Source organism: Ruditapes philippinarum, unplaced genomic scaffold (genome assembly GCF_026571515.1).
Source record: "Ruditapes philippinarum isolate M1 unplaced genomic scaffold, ASM2657151v2 ctg10387_1_1_1_1, whole genome shotgun sequence".
NCBI lineage: Eukaryota > Metazoa > Mollusca > Bivalvia > Venerida > Veneridae > Ruditapes > Ruditapes philippinarum.
Window position 1 is genome coordinate 1 of NW_026853690.1, and position 19564 is coordinate 19564.

Consider the following 19564-nt stretch of genomic DNA (forward strand, 5'->3'; position numbering starts at 1 on the left):
TATCTTATCTTTTATTAAAATGCTGTTTCATTGAAGAGCATCAATTTCACCCTGTATATCAAGTAACGCAGAAATGTGCAAATAAGCAGGAATCGTGCAAAAGTAACGCAGAATTGTGCAATTGAGTGTATACAACGAGCACCGCGATATGTAAATGGACCAATAATTTTTAATGTACACCAAATTGGAAAAAAAATATTAGCGTATACTGTTGCTGAGACATTATACTTTAAACATCATCAAACTATTTCCATGAAGATCATTCGAGTAAATGACCACCTGACTCTTGTATTTATGACTAATTTCTTGTTTCGCTGATATATTTAAATACAACAACGTACATATTACTTTATGATTTTTTATGTTCGGTGAACCTGAGCCATATACTTTGGACTTCATGCCTATTTCCATTTTTGTGTTGTAATTCATATGCATGGAACTCAATACCAATAACTTTACAGGTTCCAGACAGGTCTATTGACCGTCTCAATACAATGGTGGCTGAATGGGATACCTTAAGGTCTTCCCAAACAAGTAACGCTGGAACGTAGCAATATGACAGTATCAATGTCTGTGTAACTTAAAATCAATTAATCAATCAAACAGACAAATAAATAAAAGCTGTTTCGAGGACAAATAACCTCTGAATTGAAATAGGGAAACACATTGTGATCAACCTAGATCACACAGAATGACAATCATGATTGTTATACTTTTCATACGACTTGGTAATGTTTGACAATATTGACCTGATACATTTATATATTCAATAACATTTTGTCGGTAATTATCGGATTCCGAATTAAATCATACGGGTTTTTTTAAGTATGACATAACGATATATATGGTTTTGTTACCAACAAAACACTTGTCTAATTAGCCTCAGTGATTAGCGTTAAGAATCTAAAGTCTAACTGACGGTTTGTAAGTTCGACTACGAATAATGTGTTTTGTTTACCATACACTAAAATTAGTATGAAAATATAGCATCTATAGATCAGGTTAAAATTGTTTCATCTTGAATTGAAGTTCACTCGTAATAAAGATTGTTTTTTTATACTTATACTGTAAAATTAATTGAAAATAAATCAAAGCAAAGTTCATCATGCAAATTCGAATAAAAGCTTGATTGACTGTTAGACGCATCTGGGAAAGATAGTTAAAATAGATGTTGGGTTCGTATTGACTTCGTATAGTTTATGACTTACATTAGACCACTGGCTATGCAATATGTTCATGTTATTTTTTTAAGTTACTGATCGCTGGTCATAGACGCATACGAAAAGTATTAGAATCTGAACTGTTACGTCGCTGATCGTAGAGCCGTATAGTATTAGTCTACATCACCATTGTCGCTAGATGTAGATGTGGTCGTTATGTTAATTCTTCGCAGGCAAGCAAGTAAAGGTAGGAAGGCCCTCTTCCATGATGCGCGCATCTTTTGAGAGCCACATCCTCCGCCGTTAGTTAGGTCACACCAGTAAAATGACATAACTATGTCTAACGTCTGGTGTGACCTATGCACTCCGAGGGACGTGCACGCCGCAAAGGTATGTCGGAGTAAGAAATAGAGTATCGAGAACTTTCTAATCATTAAAATTCAATTAGTTAATCGTAATAAATTAATTAATTGTTGCCAAACAATATAATAAATTTTTAATCGATACTTAATTATAATTTATTACTCCGAGACATTTTAAGCTCCTCTCATCATAACGCTTACATAAAATCAATTAAGATATTAATACAAAAAATCAATATTGCATTTTTCTTACTGAAACGTCATACCACGAGGTCACGTCAGGGACTTTTGATTTTTTTTTAATGTGAGGAAGCTATCCAGCTACCTTAGATAACTTTGGTGGTTCTACTCAGGTACCTTTGTTCGTGCCTGAAATAATGCAAGGAAGGGCACATGAGGTCTTCCGCCTCTAGTAAAGCTAGAAAGTCAACATATGACTTATACTGTGTTTATGCAACGTAAAACCCAACCAAAAGAAGAACAAAAATGAAAGAATAAAGATCTAACTAACATGCTATACTATGCGGATATGAGCATCTCCTGTAAAGTGAGCTCAAGTCATAAATGAATATTTGCATACAAAGGTAAAATTTCAAAAATAATTAGTACACTTTGCTTTACAAATATCAACATAAATATATTTATTACATAACACATAAGTACCTTTTTATTCATTATAACGATCAAATGGAAGTTTTTTTTAACATTTACACCATGATCTTAATAATATACATTGTTATTTTGTATTAATGTATTGTATAGTTAACATACCTTCTTCTTGAAGTTAGATGACATGCTCTTAATTACATTTACTGTTTGACATATTGTCAATCATGACGAGACATGGAGAATGAGAATCCTTTCCACCTTGCAAAATGTTTAATAATTTAAAACAAAATACAAAATCAACAACAACAACAACGAACATTTCTTGAAACACAATACAACATAATTGTACGCAAATTGCCAATGAGTTTTATTCTACATCCGAGTAAAACTTAACGTAGTTCGATAAAAATTGAAGCATGGAGAGAAAATTGAATCATTTTTATAAAAGTGTTAAAGACCGTTATTTCATCTTAATAAAATTGAATATTGTTGGATGGGTGTTCAGTATAAAATTTTTAATTCTTTCATTACTTTGATTCGTACGTTTCCGTTAAACTCTCTATTAAAAAAAACTCCGCTGAGGTCAGAAGTTTAGAAACTTGAGGTTTGAAATTCTTGCATAGATCAATTAATATTCAAATTGAAAATTGTGCAAAACAATAGAAATAAATAAATACAGAGTTATATTGAAAATCGAGTTTTGCATGGCCTTTTATTTTGCTCAATAAAATACTTATTCTGGGAAAACGGTTGAGGGACTGAACTGACAATTTCATACAAGTTACTAGTCCATCTATACTTTAATCAAAAGGTATGCACGTTTCGAAAACAATTTGTCAAATCTCTTGAAGTTGAAAAACTCAGTGGCGTTCCTGTAATACTTTAGACACATAAACTATTTGTATATTCCAGGATAAAAGCAAAATGCATTATAACATGAATGTCAAGTGTTATTGTCAAGTAAGGTGTTTTGTGTGCTTCTCTATGTTTATCTGTGCTGTAACATCCCATAGTATGAATGATTCAAAGAAATTGCTTCATGATGATAAAATGCTTACATACGAGAAGACTTTTAGACCACTAGAGGTATTTATTGGTTTTGAACTTGTTTTAATTCAAGAATTCAACGAGGTAAAGGAAAAACTTTCAGTAGCTACATTTATAAGAGCTCATTGGATAGACGAATATATGGCATGGGATCCGGCAGATTATGGAGGTCTTGATCAATTAGTCATCGAAAGCGACAATGTTTGGACACCGAATTTAGCTTTAGTAAATACTGTTGAAAAACTGGAGAAGATAGGTGATGCTTGGCAACTTATTCGCTTTACACCGAACGAATTTGCTCATTATTTTCCTGGAGACGTTTTATCTGCGACATGTCAAGTTGATGTTACTTACTATCCCTGGGACAGACATAAATGTAGTTTTTCTTTTGCCCCATAGGCACAGAGTGAAACCGAAATAATCTTTAGTCCTTTTGGAGATAAAGTGTTTACAACATACTTTTCAGAAAATGGGATATGGCATTTTTACAATTCGAGCATTGAGTATACTCCAGGGAGCGTCTTTATAGATTTCATTCTTTACCTCAAACGGAAACCTTTGTTTGTTCTCCTAAATGTCGTTTTGCCTAAAATATTTATGGATTTTTTAAATACAGCGGTGTTCGCTATTCCAGTGGAAAGTGGTGAACGGATTTCTTACAGCATCACGGTTCTCCTAGCACTTGCTGTTTTTATTACCTTCGTTGGTGACAACCTCCCCAAAACATCAAGTCCTATGTCTTTGTTCGGATATTACCTATTGATAGTTCTTATCATAAGCATGGGTATCACACTTGCAACAATATTCAATATGCGTTTATATCACAAAGATGAAAACATACCTATTCCTGACTGGATTGTACGCTTTGTTATGTGTTTAAAATGTGAATGTAGAAATGTAGCAAACAAACGTAAGTGCAGTTCATTAGAATGCAAAAAGGAAACAATGGACACAGAACGCGAACATCGTTCGAAGAAAGAAAATGCCGAAGATAGTTTTAATGGAAGAAAAACAAAGTTAAAAAATAAAAATGATTCGCAAATAATATGGTCGGATGTCAGTTCTGCGTTCGATAAGATTTTCTTTGTCTTTTGCTTTATTACAGTATCGGTGGCAACCATTTGGTTTTTCATAAAAGTTTCCGGAAACAACGAAAATGACTTTCATGATTAAAATAAAGAAAAAAGAAAGAAAGGAAAAAAAACCCCATAACCCAACAAATATATACTTGCATAAATAAATTAATTATCTAAGCTAACATTACCATGATCTTTATACACATATACAACCAAGCGTCGCTGGAGGAATTATGCCCTATGCAATATAACCATGCGGAAATATTATATTAATATTATATAAAACAATAATATTGTTGGACAAAGTATATAATTGCTATTATACCATCGTTGTTTTAGTGTAGTTTGATATTTCTTTTCTATCGTTAATTGTATATCAACAACAAAATGTTTACTGTTGATACAGTATCAAACAGTGGTTATTCAAACTAGGACGACTCTGAGAAACAGTTACGTTTCTTACTCTGGAATATACAGGGTATCAAAAATAAACTAAATGATTGTGACTTTTTAAACTATATTTCTGATTTTGATATACTATTTATTACAGAGACATGGCATTCTTATTTGTCTAATATCAAAATCGATGGATATGAAATTTTTAGCTGTCCAAGACCTAAATTTAATAATAAAGGAAAACGGAATAGCGGCGGTGTCGCAATTTATTATAGGGATTATTTGAAAAATTGTATAGAGCTGCTTAATATTGATGAAAAGGGTCTTGTATGCTTTAAAATAAATAAAACGTTTATCAACTCTGAAAAAGATGCTTATTTTTGTGAATGCTATATTCCACCTGAAGATTCTAACCTTTATAGAAATAGAAATTCATCATTGTTCGAATTTGACTTTTTTGAACACTTAAATACTTGTATTCGCCGATATAGTGACCTTGGAGATGTGTACGTGTCAGGTGACCTGAATTCACGCACGGGTGATTTATTAGACTATATACCAAACATTAATCTGGATCGTTTTATTGATCTACCGCAGACAGCATCGCACGGGTTTAATTTGCCAGTGCGTCGTAATCATGACCGTTCCATTAACAATTACGGATCAAAATTATTGACTCTTTGTAAAGAAAACGATATGTGTATAATAAACGGTAGATTAGAAGAGGGTAAATGCACCTATAATACTTTATACAAAAAAAGGCCCGTTTCTAGTTTAGTTGATTATTTAATAACAGGTATTGAATGTTATGATAAGGTAAAATATATGTATGTTTTAGATGAAAATGAATTTTCTGATCATTGTGCTGTAACATTTACTTTGAAATGTAACATTAGTGTACCAAATATTTATTTGGTTGATTATGATAAAGTTGTTTGGAATGCTGCTGACAAAAATGATTTTTTAAATACAGTTAAAAGTGAGGAACACATTTTTAAAAATATAAACGATAAACTTGTGTCAGGTGAATGTGATATAAATGAATGTATGTCTATCTTTTCGAATACAGTGCACACTATTTCAATGAAATGTTTTGGTAAATCTTTGAGTAATAGACCAAAGCCATGTATAAAGAAGAAAGCACTTTGGTTTAATAGTGATTGTAAAAAGGTAAAGTCTGGATTTTATGCTGCCAAGCGCCGTTTCTATGAAAATAGGACTGATGAAAATAAGTTATTGTTTTTGGAATGCAGACAATCATTTTTGAAAACAAAGCGTAAAGCCAAATTTTTGTTTTATCAGAAGGAAAAAATAAAGCTGTCTAATATGAGCAAAACCGCTCCTCGAAAGTTCTGGAAATACATTAATAAATTTAAGAACAACAATAATTCCAAGATTCCTATTAATCTAGAGGATTTTAAAAAACATTTTGAAAATGTTTCAAATGAAAATCATTATCAATTCAATATAAATAATTTTATGACTTCTAGGGATAATGATGTGTATATTGATGATCTTGATAAATCTATTTCTGTGGATGAAGTAAGTAAAACTATATCTATGTTAAACCGTTATAAAAGCTGTGACTACGAAAATAATGTGGCAGATTTCTTTATTGACTGTAGAGAATTTATTTCTCCTTATCTTTGTACAATATTTAACCATATATTTGACAACTGTGTATACCCAAATTCCTGGTCAAAAGGAGTTATTATACCAATCTATAAAAAAGGTGACAAAGGGGTCCCTTCGAATTATAGAGGTATTACATTGGTAAATACAATTGGTAAAATTTTCTCCTTATTGTTAAGGAACCGTATTAACAATTGGTGTGAAAAGAATGATGTATTAAGTGACTCTCAATATGGATTCAGAGATGGCCGTTCTACAACTGATGCAATTTTTTTACTACATGCAATCATCCAGAAGATCTTATACAAAAAATCTAAACTTTGGTGTGTTTTTGTTGACTACCAAAGAGCTTTTGACTCCGTTAACAGGGATGCATTATGGGTAAAACTTATTCAAGCCGGAATTAGTTGTAAAATGACCAATATGATGAAATGTATTTATAATGATGTACAATCTTGTGTTAAAATATCTAGTACTATGCAGTTGTCTGAATTTTTCGATGTCTCGATCGGTCTGAAGCAAGGAGAGCCATTATCTCCCTTACTTTTCATTCTTTTCGTAAACGATATTATCGATAGTATAGACTTTAATACTTTAACTGATAAAGATTTGGAATTGTTATCTATGTATATTATATTGTTTGCTGACGACATTATATTGTTTACTACGAATCCTGTTAGTCTACAGTCACAAATAGATAATATTTTTCATTATTCAGAAAAAATTGGGGTCTTAAAAAATTAATGTAAATAAAACCAAAATATGTGTTTTTGAAAAGCGCAGATCTAATGATGTAAATATAGATTTTTATATTAACGGTGAGAAAATTGAGTAAGTAGATAACTTTACTTACTTAGGCATTAATTTTATGTAAACAGGTAATATGACACATGCAGTAAAGGCGCTACATGATCAAGCATTAAGAGCATACCACAATCTGATGCTTCTATTTGACAAAGTGAAATTTGATGTTAAAACTAAATTATTATTATTTGATACAATGGTGGTGCCAATACTTTTATATGGTTCAGAGATTTGGGGGGTATATAACTATAAAGAAGTGGACAAATTACATATCAGATTTTGTAAGCATGTTCTAGGTGTAAAACAACAAACCCCTAACTATGCGGTACTGGGTGAACTGGGTAGATTACCGTTATCTGTTACCTGTAAAGAACGATCTTTAAATTTTTGGCTAAAAATTATGAAAAATGTTTCTTCTCCCATTTATGTTATGTATAGAGATCTTATTGACCACAATATTAATAGCTGCTGGGCTTCTCGTATACATTCTATTATTGATCATCTTGGATTTGCTCATATACGATTTAACTTTGATGACAGTTGTAAATATTTACCAATGTTTAAGAATCGTTTACGCGATCAATTTTTACAAGATTGGTCAGCATCAATACGATCTATGCCTAAACTTGAATATTATTGCAATTTCAAAAAGGAGTTTAAATTTGAAAACTATCTTAATGTAATTGAAAATGACGCTCTTAGAAACTGTTTAGCTCGTTTTAGATTAAGCTCGCACAATTTAGAAATTGAAACAGGTCGTTATAGTGGCATAGTTAGAGAAAACCGATTGTGTAAAATGTGCAACCAAAATGTAATTGAAAATGAATATCATTTAATGTTTTGTTGTGGTAGATATAGAAATCTTAGAATTAAATATCATTGTAATGTATCTTGGCCTAATAAGAATATTGTTAATAGTTATATGTCAACTAAGAACAAGAAAAAATATGTAATATTGCTAAATACATTAAAGATGCTTTTACGTTAAGAAACAATACCCTGGAAAATATTACTGTTTCTTAAATGGTTGAAATATTAATTTTTGTAACACTTAATATGATGTTTGTATGCTTTTGTATATATTATACAATATGTCTGTCTTTGCCATATATGTTTATTGTAAATATGGCCCAAGACATTTTACATGTCGATAGCCAATAAATTTTGAAACCTTGAAACCTTTGTTAATGTTTAAGAGGTAATAAAAATTACATGTTTAATAGCGAATTTGCCGTTTTGTAAAACCTTCATAGTTTGAATCATAGTATAATAAAAAAGTATCGAATTTTACACATGTTTTGTTATAACTGACACACTTAATTATATGATCAATTACTTGGTTCGTTAAATATGTTTTTAATGCAATGACGATGGAGTTGTTTTTTTTACGTAATGTATTAACGTTACTATTAACTATATAAATATAATCATACATTGTTAAATCAGACTGATAGACATTTCTTAAATATGAAAACAAAAATCAACAAGGAAGTGTGACAATCAGTGAACCATTAACCATTAATATATAATTAGTAGTTTTAATGTCAATAAGTATTAATATATGAAATTATTCTCGTATCGGATATAGCTTGAATGTTTATGTATGGTTTCTGTACCTTAAGTTAAATATGGAGTGATACCTTAAATATTTTCTTTTAACGGTGCACGTGTATTTCGTGGGTTAGTGGGGTATATATATAGTGTTTTCGCGGTTTTTCTTCACTCGACGCTTGCATTTGGTGGTACTTAAATAACCTGTTTAAATACGATATTATGAGTGATGAAGAAAATCGGTATTCTCAGCCACGTGGAGAATCGTCACAAAGAGCAGAAATTGTTGACGAACTGAAGAATTATTTCGATTATAAAATCAACGACTTCAAGAGGAGCGTTCAGACTGATACAGAGTGGATTGCAGAAGCTACAAGAAAAAAACTTTCGCCGAACACCAGAATCTAGATTGGCCATGGCTGGCGGATCCTCATAGCAACAACAACTTCCCTCAACAGTCGTTTGCTTCAAGTGTAGACAGTTGGGACACATCGCATCTGGATGTACACATGTCAGAACCGGTCCATATACAAGACCCATGGGTACCTCAACAGAGTCAAGAGCACCTGAATGTGACAAGCAGGAAGTCAAGATTAATAAACAATGAATTACAAGACTCTTCTTTTGAATATGATAAGTATTGTTTTTTTGATAATTTGCACTCTGATTTTTCACATTTTTGTCATCACGAGATATTTTGTGATTATACAGAAAGTAGTATTAAAATTTCTGATTATTCAGTTAAAGGTCGATTAAAACATGCTTTAGAATTTTGGGAAACTTCGATACAACCTAACAATGATATTCTTAATTGTTCCTCCAGTTTATTTGATACGAAAGGCTTTAAACCATTTATTATATTCTAAAGCTAATGGTACATTAGTAGCCCCTTACTGGCCTTCGAGCCCTTTTTCCCCGATGATTTTTGGGGAAACATCAAATCTTAAGCAATTTGTTTGTGAAATACTTTTGTTTAATGATCCAAAGGATATATATGTTCAAGGCAGGAACAAAGCAACTATTTTTGGATCTACGTACTTTACAAGCATGGTAATTGTTCTAGAATAGAATGTTGTTAGTTTTGACTCATATATTTTATGTTTAATGATTGGTTATAGGCTAAGGTCAATTTTTTGTGAAAAGCAATGCTAAAATTAAGCATAATGAAATATTTTGTTTTATTATTGTTTGTCAATTTTACAGGCATTTTAACCAGTCAGCGTTGGTTAGATGTACAAGAAATGTGTAGATTTTTGCCTAAAAACCAGGAGCTTTTCTCAGAAGTGAAAGACGCTGTGATGTCTAGCAAAGAACAATCTACGATACGTAACTATAAATATTTTTTTAAAAATTTTTCAAAATGGTGTACGCAATAACAGTTTTCTTTTTTGCCTGCCTCACCTGTAACGGTAGCACTGTATTTAGTTGTCTTTAATACAGTTCGAGAATGAGTGGTGTGGGACATCAAAATTGAATACAGCGTTTTATGCTATTAACTGTGCTCACGAGTTAGCTTCTTTAGAAAATCCATGTAAATACAATTGGTTAATATTATGTTTGGAAGGTTGTGTCAGGAAAGTATGTCGACCAGTGAAGTAAAAACAACCTATTTCTCCTGATATTTTGAAAAGATTATTACATGTATACACTTTTGCTTATGAGAATTGTTCTCTAGGAAATTTGAGAATAGTTACCTTGTGTATTTTGTGTTACGCTGATTTTTTACGAATAAGTGAAGCCTTAGATCTAAAACGCTCTGATGAAGATTCTTTGAAGGACCGATTTTCTGTGTCATTAAATCTTCATTTATAATTGACACTGTAATTAATCAATAGCCATGTGTTTTGAAGCTATTACATTATATTGTGACTTGAAATTATCACATCAAATTGTTGTTTGAATTTATTTCATCAAATAGTGATTTGAAATTATTACTTTATATATCAGTGATTATGTTTTAACCTAATATGAATAATTTGTAATAGTAAAAGTTTGATTAAGGAAGATTATATTCTTTTCATTCTGTTTGAATATCTTTTTATATTGAATGCTTGCCTTGAATCGCAGTGTTGCCCCTCATTGGGCGGAAGTGTTGCCCCTCGTTGGGCGGAAGTGTTGCCCCTCGTTGGGAGGAAATGTTGCCCCTTGTTGGGCGGAAGTGTTGCCCCTTGTTGGGCGGAAGTGTTGCCCCTCGTTGGGCGGAAGTGTTGACCCTCGTTGGGCGGAAGTGTTGCCCCTCGTTGGGCGGAAGTGTTGCCCCTCGTTGGGCGGAAGTGTTGCCCCTCGTTGGGCGGAAGTCTTGCCCCCTGTTGGGCGGAAATGTTGCCCCTTGTTGGGCGGAAGTATTGCCCCTCGTTGGGCGGAAGTCTTGCCCCCTGTTGGGCGGAAGTGGTGCCCTGTTAGGGTTTTTATATAACTGTGTTATATAGTTTTACATTTTTCGCCTGAAACTACGAAACAAATTTTAATATTTTTAATCTTTTAATATTTATAAAAATATTTATACTATTTATGAATTTTTGGATATATTATAAACTACCAGTTTTTGGCGAAAAGTGTAATTAGATTTTCAGAAAGCAGATTGAACTGACTTGAGCACGTCTCGCATTGAGTCTCTGGTGTACTACAGTTTATACAGGCCTAGCTAAGAGATGGAAATACCCTGAACGGAAATGTTTCTGGTATATATATGTATCTGGGTAACATCATTCTTTTACTGATAATTTGTTTAAGAGATTCAATAATTTTATTTTCCGGACGTAATACTCTCTTTGTTTTACTCGATATGTACTACCAAATATTAAGCGTTATTCCTATGTATTTGTTGTTGTTTCTTGCTATAGTAGATTAGAGAATAATTGATTTACTCTCGACATAAGAGAGAGTAAATGAAATTATTCTCGTATCGGATATAGCTTGAATGAGTGTTTATGTATGGTTTCTGTACCTTAAGTTAAATATGGAGTGATACCTTAAATATTTTCTTTTAACGGTGCACGTGTATTTCGTGGGTTAGTGGGGTATATATATAGTGTTTTCGCGGTTTTTCTTCACTCGACGCTTGCATTTGGTGGTACTTAAATAACCTGTTTAAATACGCCCCACCCGACCCCATCCCTTCTTACAACAAACTTCTTTGTAATGAAGTATTTTAATACACATTCGTGCTGAATATTTAGGCTTTTTTAATTATTCTTCACATGACACACAAAAAATCTTTTCTTGAAATATAACTTATTAAAGTTGCATAATTTAATGAATTTTCTTTGTTTTAATGAACATAACTTGTTATTTAATATTTTACAGATTACACAATATTATTCTGTTTGTAATATTTTGTAACCACGTATTCAGATCTGTTTTAGTTTCGTTTCAGAGTTTCGGATACAGCAACAATGCTATACATCTGATGAATCCCAAATACAAGAACATAACAGATACAGATAAATACCGATTGATTCTATTGATTTGTAATATGTACTACCAAATATTAAGCGTTATTCCTATGTATTTGTTGTTGTTTCTTGCTACAGTAGATTAGAGAATAATTGGTTTACTCTCGACATAAGAGAGAGTAAGTACATGTATGTTATTATAAATGTCACAACAAACATAATAAATAAAATGAGTGTCTCATAATATGATTTTGTTACTATAATGTAAATTGAAATAGATATTTAGCTATAGCATTGCGACGAGGCTGTCATATCGAATAGGCAAATGAAGACAAAACAAAAAAACAACAAAAAAACCTGAAACTGTTGACTAAAGTTCTCTACAGTATTTAAAGCTCAAATTGTAATTTATAGATTTTATATAAAATTTGAGCTGCAAATCGGTTTAATATTCAATGGTTCTATATTGCAGTATTCGTTTCTGAGAATATGCTATCAGTTTCTAGTGTTTTGAAAGAGGTAGCATATCTAAACATTTCAACTGTAACGATACCATAAACAATTAAAGACGTATCTCTGAATGTTAATTTACCAAAGTTAAACGTCATCGTCAAAAATTATGATAAACAATATCACACTGGAAGGCGGCGTCCAATGAACGCAACCCAAACACGAACCAGCAACAAGAACAAGAACCAGCGACAAGAAGTCCAGGAGCCTCCCCCCCCACACACACCAAAAAAAAAGAAAGAAAAAGAAACAATAGGGCGCAAGGAAACACGGACAGGATACTTACTTATATGATACTTAAAAAGAAATAATAGTAACTGACAAGAGAGGTAAAGAAAACAAAATATAATTGGATTATTATGCCCATAAAGTAAAGGGCACAGGAGAAAGGGAGTCGACATTAGGGGAATAGAGGAGCAAAATTAAAAAAAAAAAAAAAAAAAAAAAAAAAAAAAACAGGGGCAAAAGGGAAGATCGACAGTTTATGTAGTAGATATAAGCCGAAAACTGTCCAATATGTAAAATATTGAATTGCTTGAGGCGCGTAGCGCCGAAGGGAATTCAATATTTTACTTGTTGGTCAGTTTGAGGCTTATATCTTACTTAAATTATTTCTTTTGCTGTCAAATATTATGTTATCTATCAAAGCATTAGAAATATTGCATTTTTGTGTTAGAAATTAACAATTTTAGTGTTTTAGAAATTATCTTTTTACTTGCAAATACCCTATAGGTAGCCTCTTGAATAATCAGATGTCCGTAGCATGGAATTTCGTGTTTTGAAATATGACCAATTATGTACATGAACACAGTGATATACACAAATTATACCAGTTACACAAAATGGTGGACTTCAATTTATTATGCCCCCGCCATATAATGGCAGGGGCATAAAGTGTTACCCTGTTCCGTCATTCCGTCCTTCCGTCCTTCCGTCATCATCAGTTTCCGTTCATTATCTTAATAACCCTTACACATATTGAACTCAAATTTGACATATGGATATGTCATGAGAAAATACAGGTCAAGTTCGAAATTGGTCATGGTTCGATGATTTTTGGCAGAGTTATGCCCCTTTTACATTGAAAATAATATGAAATTTTCAGTTTCCGTTCATTATCTCCCAAACGGTTCGAAACATTCAATTCAAAATTGACATATGGATATGTCATGAGAAAATACAGGTCAAGTTCGAAATTGGTCATGGTTGAATGATTTTTGGCAGAGTTACGCCCCTTTTACTTTGAAAATAATATGAAATTTTCAGTTTCCGTTCATTATCTCCCCAACGGTACAACACATTCAACTCAAACTTGACATATTGATATGTCATGAGAAAATACAGGTCAAGTTCAAATTTGGTCATGGTTCGATGATTTTTGGCAGAGTTATGCCCCTTTTACTTTGAAAATAATATGAAATTTTCAGTTTCCATTCATTAACTCCCCTATTGGTACAACACATTCAACTCAAACTTGACATATGGATACGTCAAAGGAATGCGCAGGTCAATTTCAAATTTGGTCATGGTTCAATGATTTTTGGCAGAGTTATGCCCCTTTCACTTTGAAAAAAATATGAAATTTTCAGTTTCCATTCATTAACTCCCCTATTGGTACAACACATTCAACTCAAACTTGACATATGGATACGTCAAAGGAATGCGCAGGTCAAGTTTAAATTTGGTCATGGTTCGATGATTTTTGGCAGAGTTATGCCCCTTTTACTTTGAAAATAATATGAAATTTTCAGTTTCTGTTTATTATCTCCCCAACAGTATTAAACATTCAACTCAAATTTGACATATTGATACGTCAAAGGAATGCGCAGGTCAATTTCAAATTTGGTCATGGTTCGATGACTTTTGGCAGAGTTATGCCCCTTTTACTTTAAAAATAATATGAAATTTTCAGTTTCCGTTTATTATCTCCCCAACAATATTACACATTCAACTCAAATTTGACATATGGATATGTTTTTGGAATGCGCAGACCAAGTTCGAATCTGGTCATGGTTCAATGATTTTTGGCAGAGTAATGCCCCTTTCACTGTGAAAATGATATGAAATTTACAGTTTCTGTTCATTATCAACCCAACAGTGTTACATATTCAACTCAAAATTGACATATGGATATGTCAAAGGAATGCGCAGGTCAAGTTGGAATTTGGTCATGGTTCGATGATTTTTTGGCAGAGTTATGTCCCTTTCACTTTGAAAATAATATAGATACATCTTAGGAATAAGCAGTTTAAGTTTGAATTTGGTCGTGGTTCAATGATTTTAGACAAACTTATCTTTCCTGAATGTTGGAAAAATTTTGAACTTTCAGTTTCAGCACTCATACTTTTGTGGAAATGTATACAGCCATTATGTTGGCTACAAATATGCAATATGCTATTTTTAAAAGGTTAAGACTGAATAATTTCAGTGCCTTGAACATTGTCTAAAAATGGTTTGTGTTAACATTGAAAAGTTTTAAGGGCTTTGAACTTAGAATGAAAAAAAAATAATTTGTGCAAACAAATTTGGAACTAAATATTATAACATTTGAAATTTTGGCTGCATGCGGGGGCATCCGTGGCATGATGACACATTTCTAGTATTGGGGATTTTTACTCCACAAAAAAGTAAAATATACTGTAAAGTTTTCAAATTTGTGATAAATCTCTGATATTTTGAATGATTGACTGAGACAATTAATGTCCTTTAATGAGGATTTATACTGATTATTTAGTGTAAAATGATATTTTGTATGTATTCTCAATTGAGATTGTATTTTACTTTACCTGTTTAGTTTACCACAACTATCACCAATTCACGGATGTGAAATGTTGTGTAAACTTGTGTTATTGTGAATTTTGGATATTTACGCAACAAAATGATACTTTCTTATTTTTGATTTGATATTTGTCATACCACAAGGGTCTGAAATGTTTCTATATAAAAATCAAACATATACAATGTATGTAGTCAAATGTTACCGCTTCTCTCTGGTACGTTTATTTGAACTATCTGAAACATTACGTACATACAATGAAGCAAATCAGTTATAATTGTAAACTAAATGTATTTACATGTATAAAAACGAGAAAGAAAAAGCGAAAGTTAGGCAAGAAACTTAAACCATTTAAACAATGCCATCAAAATTATATCTTTACTAATTATATCCTTACTGACGCCCCGCTTCCTTTCACTAGGGAAGCGTAAGCAATGATATGATTTTAAGAGCTTGGAATTTAAAACCAGTAGTCTGGAAGATAGTATTCGTAAAATGAGCAAAGAAATCATCGGTTTTAGCATTTCTGTATCGCATATAGCAATTATTGCTCTTTTTTACAATTCTGTAAAATGCGTAATGGACGGGGGAAAGGCGTTGCGTAAACATTGCTCGTACTTACTTTTGATTACTGATTATTGAGGTTACATTTTACTCTTTTTTTTATTTGGATGTAATTTCAAAGTCCTGTGGTCATACAAGCTTCTTTCACTATACGACACGCTGTCTAATATTAATGTGCTACACGATTAATATTGGACTTAAACATTAATATTGGACACCTACCTGTACTGTATTAAAAATATAGCAAGGGCAGAACAAAGGAATGACGTCATAGTAGTAATTTAATATAAATTAATTATTGTTTTTTAGGCACATATGTTTTTTTTCAGTCGTAAATTCGGACAAATAGTAAGTCCCCGAGGGAAAAGACGGGGATTGTAATGGCCTTGGATTTTGCACTTTCATGTTATCTCTTATGAGCAGGGTCAATCCTTTATCTAGACAGGAAAAAGGATTTTTCTTCAAAAGAAATATTTTCGAATTGAGTAAATCCTGCAGAATTATTTAAACCAATTTACAGCGACACATTGTAGAACAAACCAAAATAAATTAAACCATACGATCATCATGTTAAACATTGCTTAGAAAAATATACTAGTACTAAAAATAAATACATTGTATTCTTCAAAATTTTTAGAAGATGTTCCTTCGTGGACTTTCAATTCTCCAAAAGTTGATATTTTTCTTTGAAGTTGCCAATTATCCTGTAATTTGTAAAATACATTTTTCAATATTCAAATAAAAACATAAGGCTTTATTCATATCTACACGGACGATTCCAAAGATGGTTGCAAAGTAAATGCAACCGTCTGTGAAATTTATTTTACACCTAGAAAGATCCTACCTGATAAAGCATCTATATATACTGCTAAAGCAAAATTTATTCATTCAGCATGTCAGGCAATTTATTTTAGAGCATAATAATAACAATTTTTTTTTTCGAATTCACTCTCAGCGTAATTATCACAGACGCTTGGGGATCATATCCTATCCCCCAACGTGATACGCCCCTGTAAACACTCTATAAAAAATATCTTATTATCTAAATACGAATTTGACATATGTTACAACGATAAAATTGGTTTTCAAACAATTTTTACATAAATGAAAAAATGCGTATACCAGCAAGTCTCAATAAAGTAAAGATTGCACACTCCAAAATTTAAACACGAAATAAAGGAAATTTAATATTTATTTAAAAACTTATAAAGCTATAATATTTACCTTATGTTACTTTAACATATTATTTTTGTATTTTTTTGCATAAAGATTAATCGAACATTTAACAATAATTATTATTTTACTTATTCAAACTTTTTAAAACTAAAATCAAAAGTAAACTTACCTGTGCTACATTGTATCTATCCAAATTTTTCTATTAAGATGAATTCAAACATGAAAAGGTTACACACGATATTCAATTGACCAATCAGAGATGATATGACCTAAGGTGATTTTTTCTTTTCAAAATAAAGTAACAAAAGTCGTTAGATAACATCTCTGACCGGACATCTCTGACCGGATATTACCTTAAGGGTAAAACAGATGTCAAGTTGATTTTAGATTTTTTTTAATTTGTTAGAACGAGTTTGAAATATTTGATATTAAATAACTTGTTTAATACTTTTTTTAAAATATTTTTTATATAAGTAAAGGAGGAATTGTCGTATAGCTGGTTGCACAGGCTAATGAGTCATACACGCTATATTAAAAAAGAATGACAAGTCAACATGTATATACATATATTAAGGTTTTTATTTCATAATGTGCACTATGGAACATGACATGATTTATGAATATTATAGTGCAGGATACATGCGGACTGATCTTATGTCAAAATGATTAATATATGTAACTCTAAAACGTGTGTATTTATATACATTATAAAATGTCCTTAGGGCAGGTTGATATTATAGATACTATTCTCAAATGTCAGAAGGAGGAGTTCAGCTTTGGTATTCCACTCGTACACTTGTGTGTTTATATTTGTATATTAAAAGTATGTAACATCCGTGAGTTCTTCCTCCGTTATACGACAACGGGTGATTTGGCGCCTAAGACCAGCGATGTCGAAGCGACGATTTTGGACAGCGGGACACAACGAAGTACCTGAAACAGAAAATTAAAGGTGAGTGATCGTTTATAAACCTGTAATTTGCTAATTTTGAAGATGTCAGATCAAGAAATAACTACAATTTTTGAAAATTTGTCGGATAAATTGGACAATATTTCAACTGTCATAGGTACACAGGGTTTATCAGAAATAGTACACAATTTTGATGGAAATTCTAAATATTTTAATGACTGGATAAGATCAGTAGAAAAATATGCTGTTTTAAAAAGTTTGGATGATAATAAAATAAAATTAGTCGCATTTCAATCAAGTAAAGGGACTGTAAGCGATTTTATTTGTAGATATTTGCGTGATAATCATCGTAATTCGTGGGAACAATTAAAAGAAGAAATAAGTACTAGATTTGGGGAAATTAAAGATTTACATCATGAATTTTATCTTTTGAGAAATTTAAAACAAGATTTGGGAGAAAGTGTTCAAATTTTTTGGGAAAAATTTATTAATTGTGCTGAAACCACTTATGAAAATTATAAACTAGGAGATAATAGTTTAATTGAACTTCAGTTAGTAGAATTGTTTACGGATAATTTAGCGCATAATTATTTAAAACTTAAACTTATGAGAGAAAAGCCAAAAACTTTACAAGAAGCAATTACTTGCGCAATGAATGAACAGAATTTCAGAGCTAGATTTTCTGCCAGAGTAAAATTTTCTAATTCTCAAAATAACGCAAAATACAATAATTACAGGGCAAATAATTCTAATCAATATTATACAAGAAATTTTTGCGTGTACTGTAAGAGACCAGGTCACCATGTGCGTAGTTGTAGATTTAGGAAAAATGAAATATATTCTGTATTTCACCGACTAAATTTTTCACGATTTAGGAAAAATAATAGCAATAATAGTTTGAAATCAAAGATTAAGTGCTGGAAATGTAATAATTTTGGTCATATTATGCGAGAATGTCGTAAACAAAATTTTTACGACAGAAACAAAATAAATTTTCAGGAAAACTAGCAAGTTCCTGTCACAAAGGGGTCATTGACAGGAACGATAAAATACCAAAATTTAGTATAGCATTAGCTGGAAGCCCTAATTCGTGTTTGATTAAAATAGAAAACTATAAATACAGATCGTTAGTAGATTCAGGTGCTGAAGTTTGTCTTCTGCATCGCAGAATATATAGAAAATTGAAGAATCCCCCTCAACTTATAAAACAGAAAATAAATTTATGTTCAGTTGACGGAAATTATTTACATATAGATGGTTATATAAATCTTAATTTTCAAATAGGGAAAACAGAAACAACTCAAAAATTCTATGTTGTTTCTAAAATGAATAGAAATATTATTTTAGGCCGTGATTGGTTAACACAAAATGGCGTTAGATTATATTTTGATTTAGGCTGCTTAAGAGTTAATAATACATATGTACCCCTCGAAGAAGATATTCATATTGCATCAATTGTTAGATTAAAACAGGATGTTATTCTGAAACCTCAAACAGTTAATGTGTGCACTGCTAAGTTAAAACAAAATCCAGGCTTGGAAAATGATAAATTATATGAATTAAAAAGTATAGAAACTGGAATGATTGCTTCTGAAC

General features: G+C 31.6%; 1 protein-coding gene across 1 annotated transcript; it reads left to right on the forward strand.

Moving 5' to 3' along the window:
• The first annotated feature begins 1496 nt into the window (after positions 1-1496).
• Positions 1497-3577, forward strand: LOC132737544 (acetylcholine receptor subunit alpha-1-A-like). Its single transcript, XM_060724845.1, has 2 exons — positions 1497-1550; positions 3044-3577. Exons 1-2 carry the CDS (start codon positions 1497-1499, stop codon positions 3575-3577), a joined length of 588 nt encoding a protein of 195 aa, XP_060580828.1.
• Positions 3578-19564: the final 15987 nt, after the last annotated feature.